The sequence below is a fragment of the Pelobates fuscus genome, chromosome 11 (genome assembly GCF_036172605.1).
Source record: "Pelobates fuscus isolate aPelFus1 chromosome 11, aPelFus1.pri, whole genome shotgun sequence".
Classification (NCBI taxonomy): domain Eukaryota; kingdom Metazoa; phylum Chordata; class Amphibia; order Anura; family Pelobatidae; genus Pelobates; species Pelobates fuscus.
Window position 1 is genome coordinate 37040422 of NC_086327.1, and position 22118 is coordinate 37062539.

The 22118-nt window shown below is 47.6% G+C and overlaps 3 protein-coding genes across 3 annotated transcripts; 1 reads left to right on the forward strand and 2 right to left on the reverse strand.

The window, feature by feature from the left end:
* The first annotated feature begins 11369 nt into the window (after positions 1 to 11369).
* On the forward strand, positions 11370 to 11780 carry LOC134576836 (histone H3). The gene has a single exon (XM_063435529.1). The coding sequence runs from the start codon at positions 11370 to 11372 to the stop codon at positions 11778 to 11780; it is 411 nt and encodes a 136-aa protein (XP_063291599.1).
* Positions 11781 to 12510: 730 nt separating this feature from the next.
* Positions 12511 to 12822, reverse strand: LOC134576837 (histone H4). The gene has a single exon (XM_063435530.1). It carries the CDS (start codon positions 12820 to 12822, stop codon positions 12511 to 12513), a length of 312 nt encoding a protein of 103 aa, XP_063291600.1.
* An 886-nt stretch (positions 12823 to 13708) lies between these two features.
* On the reverse strand, positions 13709 to 14353 carry LOC134576839 (histone H1B-like). The gene has a single exon (XM_063435531.1). It carries the CDS (start codon positions 14351 to 14353, stop codon positions 13709 to 13711), a length of 645 nt encoding a protein of 214 aa, XP_063291601.1.
* Between the last annotated feature and the right edge of the window lie 7765 nt (positions 14354 to 22118).

Below are 22118 nucleotides of genomic sequence, written 5' to 3' on the forward strand. Positions count from 1 at the left end.
ACTAGCAGACACAGTAACACACACACACTGGCACAAAAATGTGCACTAACACACACACACACACACACACACACTGTAGCACTAACACACATACACACGTTTTTTGTGTGCTTTTTTTTTCAGATTTAATCCCGCAGCCTCCCTTTCCAGTCCAGTCCAGGGGCTGCCCGGCGGCCGGTCCTGCTGGCTCGTGAGGGAACACTGTCCCCTGAGCGCTCTCTGCCCAGCTCCCTCGCACATTTTTACTGATGCCGGAGCCAGAATATAACTTCATATTCCGGCTGCAGCATAAGTGCGGGGCGCGCAAGGGAGCTGATCAGAGAGCGCTCAGGGGAGAGTGCTCCCTCGCGCGCGCGCGCCCGGTAACACCAGGGCCGGCCTCGGGGGCCCTGATGTGGCCAGCTCCTTGTCCCCCCAGTAGAAGAGTCTGCCCACACTGGCGTACATACCGAGTCGCTAGGTGGCCGGGCCCCCTGGTGGGCCGGGCCCAGTCGCAGCTGCAACCCCTGCGACCGCGGTATGTACGCCAGTGCTGGGAGTAGATCTGGTTTATTCAGGCAAGGCACACAGAATTTATACACAGACCCCCAGCATGGGGTCTCCATTCATGGACACACAATCCTGGACACACTTTGATGGACTGCATGGTACCCTGACTGGGCACCTCTGCCAAGCTTGCTTCCTAGCTATCACTGGGACACCAGTAGTGCTATAGCCCCTACCCGCTGCAGCTTGGCTGGGGTCTATCCAAACTTTCCTAACCTGTAACAGGGTCCTAGTGATTAAGCTCTCTTGCACAGAGTATAGCTGTCTCACCCAAACATGAGCCCAGCAAGAGTGCGGCTTGGAGTGGGCAAAGATGGCCGCCAACACGTGACCAAGTTTGTCCCAGACTCCAGGGATCCCATTGCCCTGGCATTTGAACGCTTTTGGGAGCAATACTGGGAACAAGCTAAACAGAGCCAAACAAGACCCACGGCTGCAACAAGCCCTCCACAGAACGGGGACAAACCACCACAGCCAGGGCGGAAAGCTGGCGCTACACAAGCGGGGAAGCGGAGGAGGAAGCCGCACAAAGCGTCCCGACACAGAGCTGACAAGCGGGTGCACTCATCTCCGTACCCCTTACATGCCTACCAAACAGCGGGGACCGCCAACAGCCTCTAAAGCGGCTCCTACATCGGAGAAATCGGAGACGCAGCGGGCCCACCCGAAGGTAGTCACCCATCATGCAATGCCCAACACCCGATATGACCAGCACCTTGGCACAGACCTGCTGCACTCTCCCAGACGGGGAACAGGCTGAGGGTCGGACCGGCCCTGGGACAGCATGACTGTTGAGAGACGTACTCACAAACTGCTACTACACCCTGGACATTAACTGTCCCTCTTGGCGAACACGAGTACTAGCCCTTATGCATACTGCTGGCCTGTGAGGGTGACTTTATCCCAACACGAGCTTGTTATAGATAGAAGCAGCATTATCTATTTGTTTTTTTTTTTTTTCGTTTTATTACTCCATGGCACAGATACATCTATGCCGGCTAATTGCATGTCATTACTTAACTTAGCCTGATTACAGCCAGGCTACCAACATGCTTACTAATGTAGAAAGGTACTGCTGGGGATATCTCACCTCTATTAACGTGCTTACCAGGTGGTTTTATAGCTCACCGGTTTAACATTGTAGTCTAACCTGTTTTCAATGTTGTAAATTCTCTGATATATAGCTGATAACAATCTAACCTGGATAACCTAGTTTAACGCTGTTATTGATAATATTATTAGATATAACTCTTTGTCATGCGATAATAATCCATAAAACTGTGCTATGTTTTAATGCCTAACCAATGTAAATCTATGTATGACGCTCTGCATGCTCTAGCTGTTGTGGCATTGTGTGCTTTATGTGATTTTTCATGCACAAATAAAATAAAGAATTTAAAAAAAAACACGAGCCAAGACTTAGTAAAGGGTGAAGTAGAACTGTGTTATCCAGTGTGTGGTGGCCACTCGGGTAGGGGCAGAAGTCTCCCAGCTACTCTGTGTCCCAGATACCGCACTTCAGCCATACCAATGTGACACTTGTCTGGCTTCAGAGTTAAGCCAGCTGCTCTAATTCGGCCGATAACCTTCCCTACATGGGAAATCTTCCTCCTATGAGTCACAATTGATAGCTATGCTGTCCAGGTACGCACGTGCAAATTCCTGGAAGCCATTGAGGAACCTATCCACCATACGTTGAAAGGTGGCTGGGACATTCTTCATCTAGAACGGCATGACCTGATATTGGAATAGGCCAAGCGGGGTGACGAATGCCGACTTGGGGATAGCCTCCTCGGCCAGGTGAATCTGCTAGTAGCCCTTGCATAGGTCTGTTGTGGCGAGATACTGTCCCCATGCTATATGATGAAATAGTTCCTCCAGGGCATGGGATAAGAGTTGGTAAGAGTCCGATCGTTCAGTCGCCTGTAGTCCACGCAGAAGAGTGTTGTTCCGTCCCGCTTCGGTACTAGGACTACAAGCCAAGTCTGAAGCCTCAATCACTCCTAGTCACAGCATTTACTGTATATCCTTCCGTATCTCTTACCGGACTGCCTCGAGAATGTGGTAGGGGTGGTTGCCTCATAGGTGCTTGTCCTGGGATTTCCACGTTGTGTACAGCCAGGGTGATGTACCCAGGGTCTTGGGAGAAGGTCTTTCGTTTAGCTTTCAATAATTTGTGGGCCTGAACTATTTCTTTATCAGTCAGTTTGTCTCCTAGTTTGACTTGAGCGATAAGGTCAACTTGGGAGTCTCCCTCTAGCAAGTCAGGTAATGCGAGGCTGTCTAGATCCTCAGAAGCTGGGGCGCACACTGCAGTTACATCGTCCTTCCTTTTTTTGTACTCTTTAAGCATATTAACGTGGAAGGAGCAGTTTACTCTCTCATCTGCACAGCTGGCTACCACATAGGTGGTATTGCAGATATGCTCCACCACCTTGTAGGGACCCTGCCATGCCGCCTGTAATTAATCATGTCAGACCGGTTTAATCTTTTGTCCAACACGGAAACTACGCAGTCGGGTACCCCGGTCATACCATACTTTCTGTCACCCCTTGTCAGCTTGGAGGTTCTCTTTTACCAACTTAGCCAACTGTTCCATGTGGTCACAGAGTTTTAGCACATTCCCCCATCCCAATGCACTGTGATGAGGTCCTCGTAATCTTCTCCCATATAATAGTCCAAAGCAGTTCCTGCGGCACCTCCCAATATGCACATAAGAAGTGCGGTAGGAGTCGCTCCCAGTCTCGGCAAGCAGTGTTCTGTTGAACCGCTCGCAGATATATATATATATATATATATATATATATATATATATATATATATATATTTTTTTTTTTCTGCCGGTTATAAGGAGAACTCAGAATGGATTTTACTGAGACTACCTAGAAATCCCAAAGCTGACCTAAAACGGATCAAGCAGTGTCTGTTCGGCTTTTTTTCCTTTTTCCTTTTTTTTTTAGAAATTGTTTATTTTAAAATTCTTGCAAATGTAACAATTGATACTTCAAAAATGTGTATAACATTGCTGCTTTAGTCATAATGTCTAGTACAAAGTTCACATTCAGTAACAGAAATACTTGTAGTCGACATAGAGGGGAAGTGAAGACCAAAAATAATAAGGGTGTTGATATTCAAATAGATTCGCTGGTAGTTCAAGGTCTCATATTATCTCCAGCTGGGTGTCACTATCGGTCTGTTTGACTGGTGTTCATGAAGTTACACTAGGGTTCCCAGGAGGTCATGTATATTTTTTTTTTTTCCAGTGGAGGGTGATAAGCAGATTTGCTGCTTTGAGCAGATGTATGTCTAGGGTCCTAGTGTCCCTTGGTATGGAGGGAGGCAATATAAGATATAGGAGTGTTTAAGGTGGGTAGGGTATGGTGGTTCCCGTTATGAGGTGTATGAGACTGGAGATCCGTGACCAGAACTTTTGGTTCACCGTGCATGACCACCAGATGTGAGCCGTGTCCCCAATGGCCTCTAGTCATCTACAGCAGTTATTGGACGTGCCTGGGAATGCCCGTTTGAGTTTGGATGGGGTGTAGTGCCATCTAGCTATCTTCTTATAGTTACTTTCTTGTGTCGCTAAGCTGGTGGATGATTTTTGTGTCAGGAGGAATATTTGCTTCCAGTCATTATCTGCGAAAGATAAGTGCAGTTCTTGTTCCCAGTGTTTTTTGTAGAGTAGGTTGATTGGTTGGCTAGTGTCCTGTAGTAGGCATATGTGGTTTTGACCTGTTTCTTTTTGAGTGTGCATTGGGTGCACGTAAGTTCGAATTTGGTCAGTGCTCGGTGACCTTGTTGGGGGTATTTGTTGGTCCGCAAAAAGTGAATGAGTTGATCGTAGAGAAATTTTTGAAGGGTCGTGGGAGTTCCCTGCGGGTGTAGGGACGACAGGGGCCTAACTCCCTCATTGTCAAGGAGGTCTCGTGAAGGTAGGTATGCTGTGGTATGATATTATCTGTATGCCGCTCCCGATTCACCAGGCTTGAAGAGCGGATTGTGAGTCAGTGGATATAGCGGTGATGGGTATGGTGATATGTCCGCCGCCAATGACTCATGTGTGACCACATTCTCAGTGTCGGAGTAATGGTCGGGTGTTGTTTGTGCATAAGGAAGGATTGGCCAGAGTTGTGCCATGGTATTGTGTGTATGGGGACACGGAAGATGTTATTCTCTACATCTACCCATTGTTTGGTCGTGTTCTTGCCTGTCCAGTCATAAATCCTGGCCAATAGTACTGCACTGTGGTATCGTTCCACATCTGGCAGCCCCAGACCCCCCTCCGTCTTTGATCTTGTGAGCAGCTGATAGGCTAGCCTGGGGCGTTTGTGGGACCAAATAAATGTCGTAAATAGTTTTTGTATGGCAGCAAAGAAGGTTGTGGGTAGAGTGATCGGGAGAACTTGCAGCAAGTATAATATTCTTGGGAGAATACTAATTTTCAGGATATTTATCCTGCAAAACCAGCTGAACTGCAAGTGTGCCATTTAGTAAGATCTTTAGTTCTAGCTTGGATTAGCAGGGGGGTGGGGGGTGGTTTCATATAGTCGTGAGATAACGGATGGTAGTGCTACCCCCAGATATGTTATATGCTCTGTTCCCCAGGAGAATGGGAAGTTTGATTGTAGATGTGTTTTGGTCGAGTTTAGTACTTTCAGTGGGAGGAGTTCACATTTACCTAGAGTGGCATGAAAGGTGAACACTTTGCTATAGAGAGACATCTCCTCCAGTATATGAGGGAGTGAGGAGCTGGGTTCGGAGACCGTGAATAGCATGTCATCTGCAAATGCTGATATTTTGTGTTCTGCCCATCCAAATTTGAAACCCTTGATGTTAGGATTTTCTCTAACTCCCTGGAGGAATGGCTCCAGGACCAGGACGAAACAAAGAGGGGTGCTATTGGAGATGGGTACTGGGAGTGAGAGTTGGCCGTTCACGAGTAGCCTAGCCGTTGGTCTGGAGTATATAGCTCCCATCCACCTTAGCCAGTTTGGGCCAAAGCCCATCTGTTCCAGGGTGGCAAGCATCAGGGACCAGTCCACCCTGTTGAAAGCCTTTTCGGCATCTCTGGAGAGTAACAGTGTCTGGGTGTTTGTGTGTTCAGAGTGATGCATGAGATTAATGAGTTTGGTGATATTATTTTTTAGCTTCTCGGCCTTGTATAAATCCAGCCTGGTCTGGGTGAATTAGCTCTGGGAGCTTGAGGCGTAGGCGGTTAGCTAGTGTTTTAGTGAACATTTTTTAAATCAATATTTTTAAGTGAGATAGGCCAATAACTCCCACATTGGGTCAAATCTTTACCTGGTTTGGGTAGAGTGCAATAGTGGCTTCCGATGCCTGTGGGGGTATGGAATTGTCTTTAAGTAGGGAGTTGAGTGCGTCTAGGAGTGGGGGTATGAGCTGGATGGAAAAGCTCTTGTAGTATTTGGCCGTGAAGACATCTGGGCCCGGGCTCTTTCCTTGTGGGAGGGAGTGTATCACTACTTCTAACTCCTCTTTAGTTGTGGGAGAGTCAAGTCTTTGTTGTACGTTGGGTGGGATTGTCTTGGCGATCCTTTGTTTGAGGAAGGCTCTTATGTCAGTAACATCTGGGGGGAGAGTCCCTCAAGTTGTAAAGTTTGTGGTAAAACTCCTGGAAGGCTAGCATGATGTCCGCCATCAGATTTGACTTGGTCCCTTGTGGAGTCTGTATGGATGAGATAAATGTGGTTTGTCTTTGTGTTTTTAGAGCTTGCGCTGATAGTCGTCCCCCTTTGCCCCCTTGGGTATAGTACCGGTGTCTGGTAAGAAGAAGACTTTTCTTGATTTGTGTTCCATAAAGGGTGGCTAGCTCTGAGCGTTTATCCAAAAGTGTTTTATATGTGGTGAGGTCTAGGTTGTTTTTGTCTGTGGATTCAAGTGTTTCAACAAACAACCGGGCACCTATTTTAACTAGCAAATTGTCCGGCAGAGGCATATCGAGCAGTATCAGAAATGCATCTATACGAGAAGGTCAAGGAGAAATGAATGGTTCAATACAATATAACCCCGGAAACCTACCGGACAAACAAACAAACTAGAGGATTACGTTAAGGGCACAAAGACTACTATACCAAATGGGCATTTTGAAGCTCAGCCATGATATTCCCCTTGCAGGGCAATTAGGCATTTGGAAAGCGAATCATCGGATCATACAGGGATATAGCCAAACCTTTGATATGTGTCAGCGAGTAGAGAAAAAAGGTGAATACCCGAAAGCTAAATAAAAATCCGTACCCAGGGGGCGGAGCCTGACCGCCAAGCAGTACAGACGTGGGCACCACGAGCTCTCGCCTGACGGGCCAAATTTGGGTCAAACTCAACGGCTACACTGACCGCAGACTCACCGGGTTGTGCTACCCGTGCTGGGAATGCACTGCGGAACCGAAGGACACCCCTCTGAAACCCGTCGAGGCAGGGAAACCGAAACGCCGAGTGCGGCCTACTAAAGTTGGAGCCGGGGAGAGACGGCCGCTCACCCCGACGCCAGACACACCAAGCGTCTCTACAGGTCTCCTACCCCCCCCCCCCCCCTCTGGACCGGTGGGGGTTATCCCGGTCCCCACTGGGGGAACAGACTGTGGCATCAATCACCACCCCAGCTATCTGAACGCAGCAGGCGACACGAGGCACTCCAACCTCACGGTGGTAGAGGTTGAACGGTGGTAGAGTGCCTGAGGGAGAGACGGGGTGACACAGTAAGGGAGCGGGTTGCACAGTGGTGTGAAAGTGAGGGAGGGGATTGCAACTGGTGGCCCCTGGTGTCTTTGATCCCTGGTGCTCCAGTAAGCTCTCTCTACAATTTGCCCTGAGAGACTGCACAGTCTGCAACTCCACCAGGTGTGAGCTGCAGATTGTGCAGTGCCTCACAATATCCAGAAGTCAGAGCATTGAAGTGGTATCCCGCGGCGACGGTCTGATTGGCCAGAGATCGCGAGACACTGCATAGTCAGCGGAGCTGCAGACTGTGCTGGCTTTCTGCTTCTCAGGACAGAGTGGAGGGACCTCGCAACCAGCAGCATACCGGGCAAGGTGTGGGGTCCTTGTACCTGACACAGTATGCCTGCCCGATGGCGAGTTAGGCCTTAGGCAGCCGCCTAAATCGCTGCTCAGTGCCGACTGCGGTCTCTCTCCCTCCAGTGCAGCATTTTCTATTTGAAGCTGGGAGGTAATGATAGTCAGTCACTTCCCAGCATCTCATGCTACAGGGATTCCGTTGGGCAATTAAACAGTGCTTACCGAGTCCCTCTGCAGCAATGCCCATCAGGTTTCTTTAAGTGTATGGGCTACCCAATGGGCAAATCACTACAGAACTCCAGTTTTGTTCTCGCTGGACCATAGGTTCCTGCAGAAAACCAATTGGAAAACGCTGTTTGAGTGTATACAGGCACATCTGGTGAGAAAGTGTATAATGTGTTGGCGCAATAAACAGGAAAAAAAGGCAAGTTACAAAAAAAATAAAATGCTTATGTCTTTAAGATCAAAACAGGCTTATCAGATTGTCTTTAATAAGCTCAACATGTCTGCAGACACTGAAATCATCATGCTGATATTTAGATGAAGCCTCAATGGTCTAAATTGTTCTTTACTGGCAAACACCAAATCAAAAAAAAAAAAAAAAAAAGGAGGATTTCCATGTATCCAAAAAGTAATGAACAATCGTATGTGGACTAATGTAGATACTTTCTAAGGACAGGTATCTAATTCAGTCGGGGGTTGGCTGAACAAATGGATACAACTAAACCTTTAATAAGAATAAAGCTAAAGGGGTGGGATACCCCAAAAGAAGTCACCAATATCAAGACTTACACAAAATAAAGACAATTACAAAAATAAATCCGTACATATCCAATGTGCAATAAAGGGAAAAGCCTGCTAAATGTTCCAAAGTAAGCCTGCGCACATTCCCCATAACTAGTGGAAATGATAGAAAATAGGGTAGGTAGGCTAGATATTGCACACTAGCTGTTTTGAGGTATATATGTCAAAAAGACCTTTTAAAGTCTAGTAAAATACTAGCGTGAGCAAAAAGACGCTAGAACCACATACTAGGCTTCCATGAGTTGCAACATAGTAATAGACAGTATCAGGATGAAGTGAAACATTGTTTCAATAGGCTATAACAAAAGAGAAAGAAACGGATACACTTATCGAGTGAAATCCCTGGCCATGTAGCCATTTGGTAAAGTATTAGGTATAAGATCTCCTACAGTAGCAGCTTTTATAATATCCCTAATGTGACTTCAAGCGCTACCCTGAATAAGAAGCCTGTCCCTAATCTACAGTTACTAGATATACAGCCGCCCAACGAATATCTTCTAAGATCAAGTCCGGTATCTAGGTAGACTTTAAAGTAATAGAGCGGAGCAAACTGAGCATTAGGTGGCTAAATCAGCATGTGAGTGATACAAGTGTCTAAAATGTGCAAACACGAGCAGCTCGAGATCTTCAGAGTTACAGGACAGCATGGAAAGGGTTAAGTGAAAGGAAAGCTACACGTTTGCGTGAGCTTGTGGTGGGCAGCAAGTAAGCTGTAGAGTTGATGCATGGGTGTGATGCCAGCTCTGAGAGAGACAGTGTGGGTGGCTCTTAAAAGAGCCTTTGTGTTAGCGGGTGGTCAGGGAGGCGGACATTTACTTGGCGCTGGTGTACTTTGTGACAGCCTTGGTGCCCTCAGACACGGCGTGCTTTGCCAGCTCTCCGGGTAGTAGCAGGCGCACGGCAGTCTGGATCTCCCGGGAGGTGATGGTGGAGCGCTTGTTGTAGTGAGCCAGGCGAGAAGCTTCTCCTGCGATGCGCTCAAAGATATCATTGACAAAGGAGTTCATGATCCCCATTGCCTTGGAGGAGATGCCGGTGTCGGGATGGACCTGCTTCAGCACCTTGTACACGTAGATGGCATAGCTCTCCTTCCTGCTCTTTCTACGCTTCTTGCCATCTTTCTTCTGAGTCTTGGTGACGGCTTTTTTGGAGCCTTTCTTGGGGGCTGGTGCGGACTTTGCTGGATCAGGCATGATTAACGCTGTTAGCTCGCGAGCGAATAGCAAGCTGCTTGCTCCGGCGGTTCTATTTATAGGCGGACCATGTAAATGAGGCCCTTCCGCTTCCCTTCCTGCGATTGGTTGCTAAAGTCAGATGACGTAAGGAAGCGGCTGTTTAACACTAGCTCCAGCAATAGATTGGTTCCCTGTATAACGTGTCTCTAATTGGCTGCTTGTAAAGTCATCCAATCACAGAGCACAGTGTGTTTATAAATAGCCTGTGGTAGGGGAGGAGTTTTCATCTTCTTGCATTCAATCAAGAACAAACATGTCTGGCCGCGGAAAGCAAGGTGGAAAGACCCGTGCAAAGGCGAAGACTCGCTCATCCCGAGCGGGACTTCAGTTCCCAGTCGGCAGAGTCCACCGTTTGCTGAGGAAGGGCAATTATGCAGAGCGTGTGGGAGCCGGTGCCCCCGTCTATCTGGCTGCAGTGCTGGAGTACCTGACCGCTGAGATTCTGGAGCTGGCAGGGAATGCCGCTAGAGACAACAAAAAGACCCGCATCATTCCCCGCCATCTCCAGCTCGCTGTCCGTAACGATGAAGAGCTCAACAAACTGCTGGGAGGAGTGACTATCGCCCAGGGAGGTGTCCTGCCTAACATCCAGGCTGTGCTGCTGCCCAAGAAGACCGAGAGCCACAAGCCCAAGAGCAAGTAAAGCGGACAGCTGCTGCACCTGCCTCCCTCACCTACCAAACACAAAGGCTCTTTTAAGAGCCACCCACGTTCTCCACAAAGAGCCGATTAATTGTTCTGCTGCGCGCAAACCGTTCCCTGTATCTACACACACACACACACACACACACACACCACGCTGGCAGCTCATAAGCAAGCTAAAATATTAGGGCGCTTCTGTCACAGCACTGACTGAGTCCCATTTGCAGTCCATATCCTGTCCAACATTCCAGCTATAGAACTAGTTAAAATCAATGGCTGCCATGCATGTCTATGATAAACGCAGCAGCAAATTAATACCAATTGGGGCAAGTGTATATAGTGTACAGGTCCTCTTTTGTTTAGCGGGGCATCTCTACATGTCGCTCACTCTCAGGATTCCCCCCTCTCCCGCTGTCTGGAGGACATGCCGGGTGAAACCTACTATGAGCGTTCAAATCCTAGCGGCGCTACAGCTCTGTTGTCTGTGCTGCTGGATGAGTTAACGCAGCCTTAATAGCCTGGCCTCTCGGCTGAAAACATTGTTTCAATAAGTGGATGCTTTGTAACATTTCCTGCTGCTCTGTCTCCTGGAGCTCATTTGTATGGCTACTGAGCGTCCTGTGAGTGAAAGTCCTTTATCAGACGTGGCTTCTATCCCATCGAAAGAAGCGGCCTTTCTGCATGTGTAAGAGGTCAATGTCCCATGCACCCCTCCCCCTCGATAAAGCCTATACAGCTATTAATAAGTATGTTGGGAGGAATACGTCCATTACTGCCCACTGCCATTCCTTTCAACTAGTAGCGTCTATAATAAATGCTGTCAGGACAGGAAGGGTCACTAAAGGCTTAGATCCCTTCTTTGGGCGCGTGGTCTCAATAGATGGAGGAGGGGGGAGGGGATGAAGCAGTTGATTTGAGCGGGCATTTTGAATGTGGGGGAGGGGATGAGAAGCAGTTGATTTGAGCGGGTATTTTGAAATGGTTTACTATTTGTTTTCAGCCAATCAGAACATACCACCCACTTGATGAACCAATGAAAACGCCGTATCGGCTATAAAGCCCAGGCTACAGCGAGCAGCGTTCATTCCCTTTCGTTTTGCTACAATGGCCAGAACTAAGCAGACAGCCCGTAAGTCGACCGGAGGCAAGGCTCCCCGCAAGCAGCTAGCCACCAAAGCTGCTAGAAAGAGCGCCCCAGCTACCGGGGGAGTGAAAAAGCCTCACCGTTACCGTCCAGGAACTGTGGCTCTCAGGGAGATCCGCCGTTATCAGAAGTCCACCGAGCTGCTCATCCGCAAGCTGCCCTTCCAGCGCCTTGTCCGTGAGATCGCTCAGGATTTCAAGACTGATCTGCGCTTCCAGAGCTCTGCTGTCATGGCTCTGCAAGAGGCTAGCGAGGCTTACCTGGTTGGTCTTTTTGAGGATACCAACTTGTGCGCCATCCACGCTAAGAGGGTCACAATCATGCCCAAAGACATCCAGCTGGCTCGTAGGATCCGAGGCGAACGTGCTTAAGTTGAAACCTGCTAACACAAAACACAAAGGCTCTTTTAAGAGCCACCAAATCTGCACTCGAACGAGCTCCAACACATTCATAAAAACGTGTCTTTTAGCCTGTGACTTTGAGCGGGCTAGCTACGGAGCCCACACACTACAATGCTCAAATGTCCCCACATATCCCATTTTCACGTCAGGCAACGATGTAGCCATCATCTCTGCTGGTCTATTTCACTGGCGATTTTACAATAACTTCACTATTTAGAATCCATCGTGTGGAGAGGCAGCAGGAAAAAGACTACTTTTTCGCTTAGAGGAGAATACATAGTTAACACAGGAGTGCATATGCAAAGCTAGTAACAATGTTTCTATTTAAGTGGCTGCAAGCATGTATTAAATGTAGGCAACAGTAACAATACACCAAAACCAGAGCTTTCTTGACAGTGTGTGTGTACGTACTTGCTCATATTTTTTTACATCCCCTACCATTAACAGAAGGCGGCTCCAAATCCTCCGATGGTTCAAAAATGCGGTCTACAAATACAGTGTTTAGCAACCTTTCCCGTCTAGATGTTTGGGAGCAGCCTCTACTACTATCTCCTTCTCGGTGTATCTATGTAGATAGCAGGCAATTTATCAGGTGTGGAAGGGGTTAAAGTGATTAGGTTCAGTCTTTTAGTGAAAAAGTGGGTGGCCCTGAAAAGGGCCTTTGGGTTAATGGGGTGTGCGGTAAAGTCAAGCCCGAGTTTTAACCTCCGAAGCCATAGAGAGTGCGGCCCTGGCGCTTAAGAGCATAAACTACGTCCATGGCGGTGACAGTCTTCCTCTTGGCATGCTCGGTGTAAGTGACGGCGTCCCGGATGACGTTCTCCAGGAATACCTTCAGCACCCCGCGAGTCTCCTCATAGATGAGGCCGGAAATACGCTTCACGCCTCCCCTGCGAGCAAGGCGACGAATTGCAGGCTTGGTAATGCCCTGGATGTTGTCACGAAGAACCTTCCTGTGACGCTTAGCGCCACCTTTTCCGAGACCCTTTCCTCCTTTGCCTCTGCCAGACATGGTTCTGCTCTTCTTTCTGCACGAACGATATGAGATGCTGTGCAAAGCTCTTCCTTATATACTCCTCGGACGGACCGTATGGGGACCTGCAGCAAAGGAGGCGGGCGTTTTAAACACGCCCCTTCACTTTTTTTTTTCCTCTCAATAATATGCTTAACCCTCTCCTTCCGTGCTCGAAATGGTTCTGGCTTTTAAAACCAAAGCTGTTTATGCTTCAAAAGATTTCACAATCGTGAAGTCTTTTGAAGTATAATCATTTTATCATGTCTTTAGTGTTTCTTTGATAGTCGGCTTAGCTACTGCACAAGGTATCATTTCTTGGGCTTTATCACTCTTTGAATATCGAAATAAGCGCCCGTTTCACACGTGGAGAGAGGACGAGGACAGTCCCTTTTATTATCACCATGTACAAAATCGCAATCCCTAAAATATGTTCTGCTTTATTATCTTACTGAAAAAGGCAATAACATTAAATCTAGTCTGGAAGGACACTGTGTGATATTCTATATATTATATGCGTTTCTCACTAAAACTGGCCTTTCGCAATTTAATGAAGAAACACCCTCAGTATCTTAGAACGGAGGGAATTTCTAAGCCAAAAAAAATAAAAAAAATCAACGCTCAAGTGTAGCACTGGTATACGGGGACTTAGCCACACCGACAAGATACATTCCTGTGTAATCTTTTCGAGCACTAGATGCTGGGATTACAGGATTCATTAGGTTATTCCTGACTTTAGAATGAGGGATGGAGGGGGAACGATATGTGTGACATGACACCAAAACAAACACGTTGCCATCACTGATATATAGCTCTGAAATGAGAATGTGGTGGCTCTTACAAGAGCCTTTGGGGTTTGGAAAATAAAATTAAATGCGAGCAAGGCTTATTTCTTTTTGGGAGCTGCCTTTTTAGCCTTTGCAGGACTCTTTGCGGCTTTGGGTTTGGCTGCCTTTTTGGCAGGGCTCTTCACGGTCTTCTTAGCCGGGCTTTTCACTACCTTCTTGGGCTTGGCGGCTTTGACTTTCTTCGGACTTTTGGTGGCCTTTTTAGCGGAGGCGGCCGGCTTTTTGGCCTTTTTCGGGCTCTTTGCAGCTACCTTCTTAGGTTTGGCTGGAGACTTGGTGGCTTTCTTCGGGGCAGGCTTCTTGACTTTAGCCGGTGCCTTTTTCTTGGTAGCCTTGTCCTTGCTCTCCGCCTGCTTTTTGTTGAGCTTGAAGGAGCCGGAAGCTCCGCTTCCTTTGACCTGGACGAGAGTGCTTTTAGTCACCAAGCCCTTGAGAGCCAGCTTGAGGCGGCTGTTATTCTTTTCCACATCATAACCAGAAGCAGCCAAAGCCTTCTTCAGAGCTGCCAGGGACACCCCGCTGCGCTCTTTAGAAGCGGACACAGCTTTGACAATGAGCTCGGACACGCTAGGACCGGAGGGCTTAGCGGCTTTCTTGACACCGGCTGCTTTCTTGGGCTGCTTCTTCTTGGAGGCGCTTTCTACCGCAGGTGCGGCGGCGGGAGCTGGGGCGGCTTCAGACATGGTCACTATTCTCTATGAAGATCAAGCAATAATACGCGCCCGCAGCAGCCTCCAAATTATACATCTCCAGCTAGCATCTTATTGGCTGATCTAACCACGCTCTGATTGGATACAGTCTTATGACACACCCTCCACTGTCCCTACTCCATCTTTTCACACTCTGCTCTCACACTGTGTTTCCGAATGGATAAAACGAATACATTTAGGTAAAATAAGAGGACGGAGGTCGATGCCATCTATCGTGGAATGTACTAAACTATCTAACCAAGAATTCATTAGCAGCTCCATGGGTCCCGAGGGTTGTCACGATCTAGCAGAGCCGGTGAAAGCTGACACATCTCCTTTGGGATGAGCCTGATGTTCTCCACAAACATTACTGTGATAACTATTAAAAGAATATATTCCAAGGTTTTCTTTCTCACTCTTATGCAAGAAAGGGAAGGGGCCAGTGTTATCAAGGTGGGTTGAAGCTCGTGTCGTAAAGAAACAGAGAAAAGGGATTTTGATCCTCGTTTGTTCAGACAGGTAGCTCAGGTAGGATGTAGTAAGATCATAGCAGAAGAGCTCTTAGTCGTGGCAATTTTTAAATTACATAATTACATAATTGTATGTTATATATCTATGTTTACCCTCTAACAACAACTAAGACCAGTTATATTAAAACACACACACTGTGTTCTCCAGGAAATCCTTTATGAAGCCTGGTGTAGGTCTGGCACAGTAAACAACAGCAATGAGTTCCGCACTCTAGGGACTTTTTTCCAAAACATCAAAAACATTTCAATGCTATTTCAAATCATGATAAAAACATGACAGCAAAAATTGTCCTGATTTTAGCACCAAATTAGGAGCTAACATGTTGATCTGTGTGGCGGACCACCAGGGTATCACCTTCATGGATTCCCTTTCCCGTTGTATTAGCTAGTACAGCTTTCCACAAATACATTTGTCTAAACGTAATGCTGGGAGTCAGTGGCGTACACACGACCCATGGGGCCCCGGTGCTAAAATTGATCCGTGCCCTTCCCCCCGCACTTACTCTGCGCGGGCAACAGATGGCGGCAGGCTCCGGGTTGCAGGGCTGCAGGGCTGCGACCGCGGTATGTACGCAAGTGTATGCAGATACACATACACTTAAAGGACCACTTTAGACACCCAGATCACTTCAGCTCAATGAAGTGGTCTGGGTTCCAGGGCCCTCTAGTTTAACCCTGCAGCTGAATACATAGCAGTTTCAGAGAAACTGCTATGTTTCACTGATGGTTAATCCAGCCTCTAGTGGCTGTGTCACTGACAGCGGCTAGAGGCGCTTCCGCGATTCTCCCTGTGAAAATCACAGTGAGAAGACGCTCGACGTCCATAGGAAAGCATTGAGTAATGCTTTTCTATGGGCGGTTTGAATGCGCGCGCGGCTCTTGCCACGCATGCGCATTGGGAGCTGAGAGGCAGGTCGGGGCGGAGGGATCCCCAGCGCCAAGGGAGTCCGGCGCTGGAGAAAGGTAAGTGCTTAAGGGGTTTAAAACACACACACACTCTCACGAACAGACGCATACACACTAGCTAACAGACACACAAATTTACTGCCAAAGACACACTCAGTGACAGACAGAGACACATACACACTCACTTATAAAACACACACTCTCACTGACAAACACACACTCACTAAGACACCTAAGACTCACTAGACTCACTAACCTAAGACTCACTAGACTCACTAACAGACTCACTAACAGACACACACAAACTAGCACACTCAGTAACAGACACACACACTCACTCACACACAGACACACACACTGACACTCACTAACAGACACACACTCAATAACAGACACACACAACTAACACACAGTAACACACGCAAACAAAAACTAACACACTCACTGACACTCACTAGCAGACACAGTAACACACACACTGGCACAAAAATGTGCACTAACACACACACACACACACACACACACTGTAGCACTAACACACATACACACGTTTTTTGTGTGTTTTTTTTTTCAGATTTAATCCCGCAGCCTCCCTTTCCAGTCCAGTCCAGGGGCTGCCCGGCGGCCGGTCCTGCTGGCTCGTGAGGGAACACTGTCCCCTGAGCGCTCTCTGCCCAGCTCCCTCGCACATTTTTACTGATGCCGGAGCCAGAATATAACTTCATATTCCGGCTGCAGCATAAGTGCGGGGCGCGCAAGGGAGCTGATCAGAGAGCGCTCAGGGGAGAGTGCTCCCTCGCGCGCGCGCCCGGTAACACCAGGGCCGGCCTCGGGGGCCCTGATGTGGCCAGCTCCTTGTCCCCCCAGTAGAAGAGTCTGCCCACACTGGCGTACATACCGAGTCGCTAGGTGGCCGGGCCCCCTGGTGGGCCGGGCCCAGTCGCAGCTGCAACCCCTGCGACCGCGGTATGTACGCCAGTGCTGGGAGTAGATCTGGTTTATTCAGGCAAGGCACACAGAATTTATACACAGACCCCCAGCATGGGGTCTCCATTCATGGACACACAATCCTGGACACACTTTGATGGACTGCATGGTACCCTGACTGGGCACCTCTGCCAAGCTTGCTTCCTAGCTATCACTGGGACACCAGTAGTGCTATAGCCCCTACCCGCTGCAGCTTGGCTGGGGTCTATCCAAACTTTCCTAACCTGTAACAGGGTCCTAGTGATTAAGCTCTCTTGCACAGAGTATAGCTGTCTCACCCAAACATGAGCCCAGCAAGAGTGCGGCTTGGAGTGGGCAAAGATGGCCGCCAACACGTGACCAAGTTTGTCCCAGACTCCAGGGATCCCATTGCCCTGGCATTTGAACGCTTTTGGGAGCAATACTGGGAACAAGCTAAACAGAGCCAAACAAGACCCACGGCTGCAACAAGCCCTCCACAGAACGGGGACAAACCACCACAGCCAGGGCGGAAAGCTGGCGCTACACAAGCGGGGAAGCGGAGGAGGAAGCCGCACAAAGCGTCCCGACACAGAGCTGACAAGCGGGTGCACTCATCTCCGTACCCCTTACATGCCTACCAAACAGCGGGGACCGCCAACAGCCTCTAAAGCGGCTCCTACATCGGAGAAATCGGAGACGCAGCGGGCCCACCCGAAGGTAGTCACCCATCATGCAATGCCCAACACCCGATATGACCAGCACCTTGGCACAGACCTGCTGCACTCTCCCAGACGGGGAACAGGCTGAGGGTCGGACCGGCCCTGGGACAGCATGACTGTTGAGAGACGTACTCACAAACTGCTACTACACCCTGGACATTAACTGTCCCTCTTGGCGAACACGAGTACTAGCCCTTATGCATACTGCTGGCCTGTGAGGGTGACTTTATCCCAACACGAGCTTGTTATAGATAGAAGCAGCATTATCTATTTGTTTTTTTTTTTTTTCGTTTTATTACTCCATTTTTCTGCCGGTTATAAGGAGAACTCAGAATGGATTTTACTGAGACTACCTAGAAATCCCAAAGCTGACCTAAAACAGATCAAGCAGTGTCTGTTCGGCTTTTTTTCCTTTTTCCTTTTTTTTTTAGAAATTGTTTATTTTAAAATTCTTGCAAATGTAACAATTGATACTTCAAAAATGTGTATAACATTGCTGCTTTAGTCATAATGTCTAGTACAAAGTTCACATTCAGTAACAGAAATACTTGTAGTCGACATAGAGGGGAAGTGAAGACCAAAAATAATAAGGGTGTTGATATTCAAATAGATTCGCTGGTAGTTCAAGGTCTCATATTATCTCCAGCTGGGTGTCACTATCGGTCTGTTTGACTGGTGTTCATGAAGTTACACTAGGGTTCCCAGGAGGTCATGTATATATTTTTTTTTCCAGTGGAGGGTGATAAGCAGATTTGCTGCTTTGAGCAGATGTATGTCTAGGGTCCTAGTGTCCCTTGGTATGGAGGGAGGCAATATAAGATATAGGAGTGTTTAAGGTGGGTAGGGTATGGTGGTTCCCGTTATGAGGTGTATGAGACTGGAGATCCGTGACCAGAACTTTTGGTTCACCGTGCATGACCACCAGATGTGAGCCGTGTCCCCAATGGCCTCTAGTCATCTACAGCAGTTATTGGACGTGCCTGGGAATGCCCGTTTGAGTTTGGATGGGGTGTAGTGCCATCTAGCTATCTTCTTATAGTTACTTTCTTGTGTCGCTAAGCTGGTGGATGATTTTTGTGTCAGGAGGAATATTTGCTTCCAGTCATTATCTGCGAAAGATAAGTGCAGTTCTTGTTCCCAGTGTTTTTTGTAGAGTAGGTTGATTGGTTGGCTAGTGTCCTGTAGTAGGCATATGTGGTTTTGACCTGTTTCTTTTTGAGTGTGCATTGGGTGCACGTAAGTTCGAATTTGGTCAGTGCTCGGTGACCTTGTTGGGGGTATTTGTTGGTCCGCAAAAAGTGAATGAGTTGATCGTAGAGAAATTTTTGAAGGGTCGTGGGAGTTCCCTGCGGGTGTAGGGACGACAGGGGCCTAACTCCCTCATTGTCAAGGAGGTCTCGTGAAGGTAGGTATGCTGTGGTATGATATTATCTGTATGCCGCTCCCGATTCACCAGGCTTGAAGAGCGGATTGTGAGTCAGTGGATATAGCGGTGATGGGTATGGTGATATGTCCGCCGCCAATGACTCATGTGTGACCACATTCTCAGTGTCGGAGTAATGGTCGGGTGTTGTTTGTGCATAAGGAAGGATTGGCCAGAGTTGTGCCATGGTATTGTGTGTATGGGGACACGGAAGATGTTATTCTCTACATCTACCCATTGTTTGGTCGTGTTCTTGCCTGTCCAGTCATAAATCCTGGCCAATAGTACTGCACTGTGGTATCGTTCCACATCTGGCAGCCCCAGACCCCCCTCCGTCTTTGATCTTGTGAGCAGCTGATAGGCTAGCCTGGGGCGTTTGTGGGACCAAATAAATGTCGTAAATAGTTTTTGTATGGCAGCAAAGAAGGTTGTGGGTAGAGTGATCGGGAGAACTTGCAGCAAGTATAATATTCTTGGGAGAATACTAATTTTCAGGATATTTATCCTGCAAAACCAGCTGAACTGCGAAGTGTGCCATTTAGTAAGATCTTTAGTTCTAGCTTGGATTAGCAGGGGGGTGGGGGGTGGTTTCATATAGTCGTGAGATAACGGATGGTAGTGCTACCCCCAGATATGTTATATGCTCTGTTCCCCAGGAGAATGGGAAGTTTGATTGTAGATGTGTTTTGGTCGAGTTTAGTACTTTCAGTGGGAGGAGTTCACATTTACCTAGAGTGGCATGAAAGGTGAACACTTTGCTATAGAGAGACATCTCCTCCAGTATATGAGGGAGTGAGGAGCTGGGTTCGGAGACCGTGAATAGCATGTCATCTGCAAATGCTGATATTTTGTGTTCTGCCCATCCAAATTTGAAACCCTTGATGTTAGGATTTTCTCTAACTCCCTGGAGGAATGGCTCCAGGACCAGGACGAAACAAAGAGGGGTGCTATTGGAGATGGGTACTGGGAGTGAGAGTTGGCCGTTCACGAGTAGCCTAGCCGTTGGTCTGGAGTATATAGCTCCCATCCACCTTAGCCAGTTTGGGCCAAAGCCCATCTGTTCCAGGGTGGCAAGCATCAGGGACCAGTCCACCCTGTTGAAAGCCTTTTCGGCATCTCTGGAGAGTAACAGTGTCTGGGTGTTTGTGTGTTCAGAGTGATGCATGAGATTAATGAGTTTGGTGATATTATTTTTTAGCTTCTCGGCCTTGTATAAATCCAGCCTGGTCTGGGTGAATTAGCTCTGGGAGCTTGAGGCGTAGGCGGTTAGCTAGTGTTTTAGTGAACATTTTTTAAATCAATATTTTTAAGTGAGATAGGCCAATAACTCCCACATTGGGTCAAATCTTTACCTGGTTTGGGTAGAGTGCAATAGTGGCTTCCGATGCCTGTGGGGGTATGGAATTGTCTTTAAGTAGGGAGTTGAGTGCGTCTAGGAGTGGGGGTATGAGCTGGATGGAAAAGCTCTTGTAGTATTTGGCCGTGAAGACATCTGGGCCCGGGCTCTTTCCTAGTGGGAGGGAGTGTATCACTACTTCTAACTCCTCTTTAGTTGTGGGAGAGTCAAGTCTTTGTTGTACGTTGGGTGGGATTGTCTTGGCGATCCTTTGTTTGAGGAAGGCTCTTATGTCAGTTATGTCAGTAACATCTGGGGGGAGAGTCCCTCAAGTTGTAAAGTTTGTGGTAAAACTCCTGGAAGGCTAGCATGATGTCCGCCATCAGATTTGACTTGGTCCCTTGTGGAGTCTGTATGGATGAGATAAATGTGGTTTGTCTTTGTGTTTTTAGAGCTTGGTGTCTTTGATCCCTGGTGCTCCAGTAAGCTCTCTCTACAATTTGCCCTGAGAGACTGCACAGTCTGCAACTCCACCAGGTGTGAGCTGCAGATTGTGCAGTGCCTCACAATATCCAGAAAACAGAGCATTGAAGTGGTATCCCGCGGCGACGGTCTGATTGGCCAGAGATCGCGAGACACTGCATAGTCAGCGGAGCTGCAGACTGTGCTGGCTTTCTGCTTCTCAGGACAGAGTGGAGGGACCTCGCAACCAGCAGCATACCGGGCAAGGTGTGGGGTCCTTGTACCTGACACAGTATGCCTGCCCGATGGCGAGTTAGGCCTTAGGCAGCCGCCTAAATCGCTGCTCAGTGCCGACTGCGGTCTCTCTCCCTCCAGTGCAGCATTTTCTATTTGAAGCTGGGAGGTAATGATAGTCAGTCACTTCCCAGCATCTCATGCTACAGGGATTCCGTTGGGCAATTAAACAGTGCTTACCGAGTCCCTCTGCAGCAATGCCCATCAGGTTTCTTTAAGTGTATGGGCTACCCAATGGGCAAATCACTACAGAACTCCAGTTTTGTTCTCGCTGGACCATAGGTTCCTGCAGAAAACCAATTGGAAAACGCTGTTTGAGTGTATACAGGCACATCTGGTGAGAAAGTGTATAATGTGTTGGCGCAATAAACAGGAAAAAAAGGCAAGTTACAAAAAAAATAAAATGCTTATGTCTTTAAGATCAAAACAGGCTTATCAGATTGTCTTTAATAAGCTCAACATGTCTGCAGACACTGAAATCATCATGCTGATATTTAGATGAAGCCTCAATGGTCTAAATTGTTCTTTACTGGCAAACACCAAATCAAAAAAAAAAAAAAAAAAAGGAGGATTTCCATGTATCCAAAAAGTAATGAACAATCGTATGTGGACTAATGTAGATACTTTCTAAGGACAGGTATCTAATTCAGTCGGGGGTTGGCTGAACAAATGGATACAACTAAACCTTTAATAAGAATAAAGCTAAAGGGGTGGGATACCCCAAAAGAAGTCACCAATATCAAGACTTACACAAAATAAAGACAATTACAAAAATAAATCCGTACATATCCAATGTGCAATAAAGGGAAAAGCCTGCTAAATGTTCCAAAGTAAGCCTGCGCACATTCCCCATAACTAGTGGAAATGATAGAAAATAGGGTAGGTAGGCTAGATATTGCACACTAGCTGTTTTGAGGTATATATGTCAAAAAGACCTTTTAAAGTCTAGTAAAATACTAGCGTGAGCAAAAAGACGATAGAACCACATACTAGGCTTCCATGAGTTGCAACATAGTAATAGACAGTATCAGGATGAAGTGAAACATTGTTTCAATAGGCTATAACAAAAGAGAAAGAAACGGATACACTTATCGAGTGAAATCCCTGGCCATGTAGCCATTTGGTAAAGTATTAGGTATAA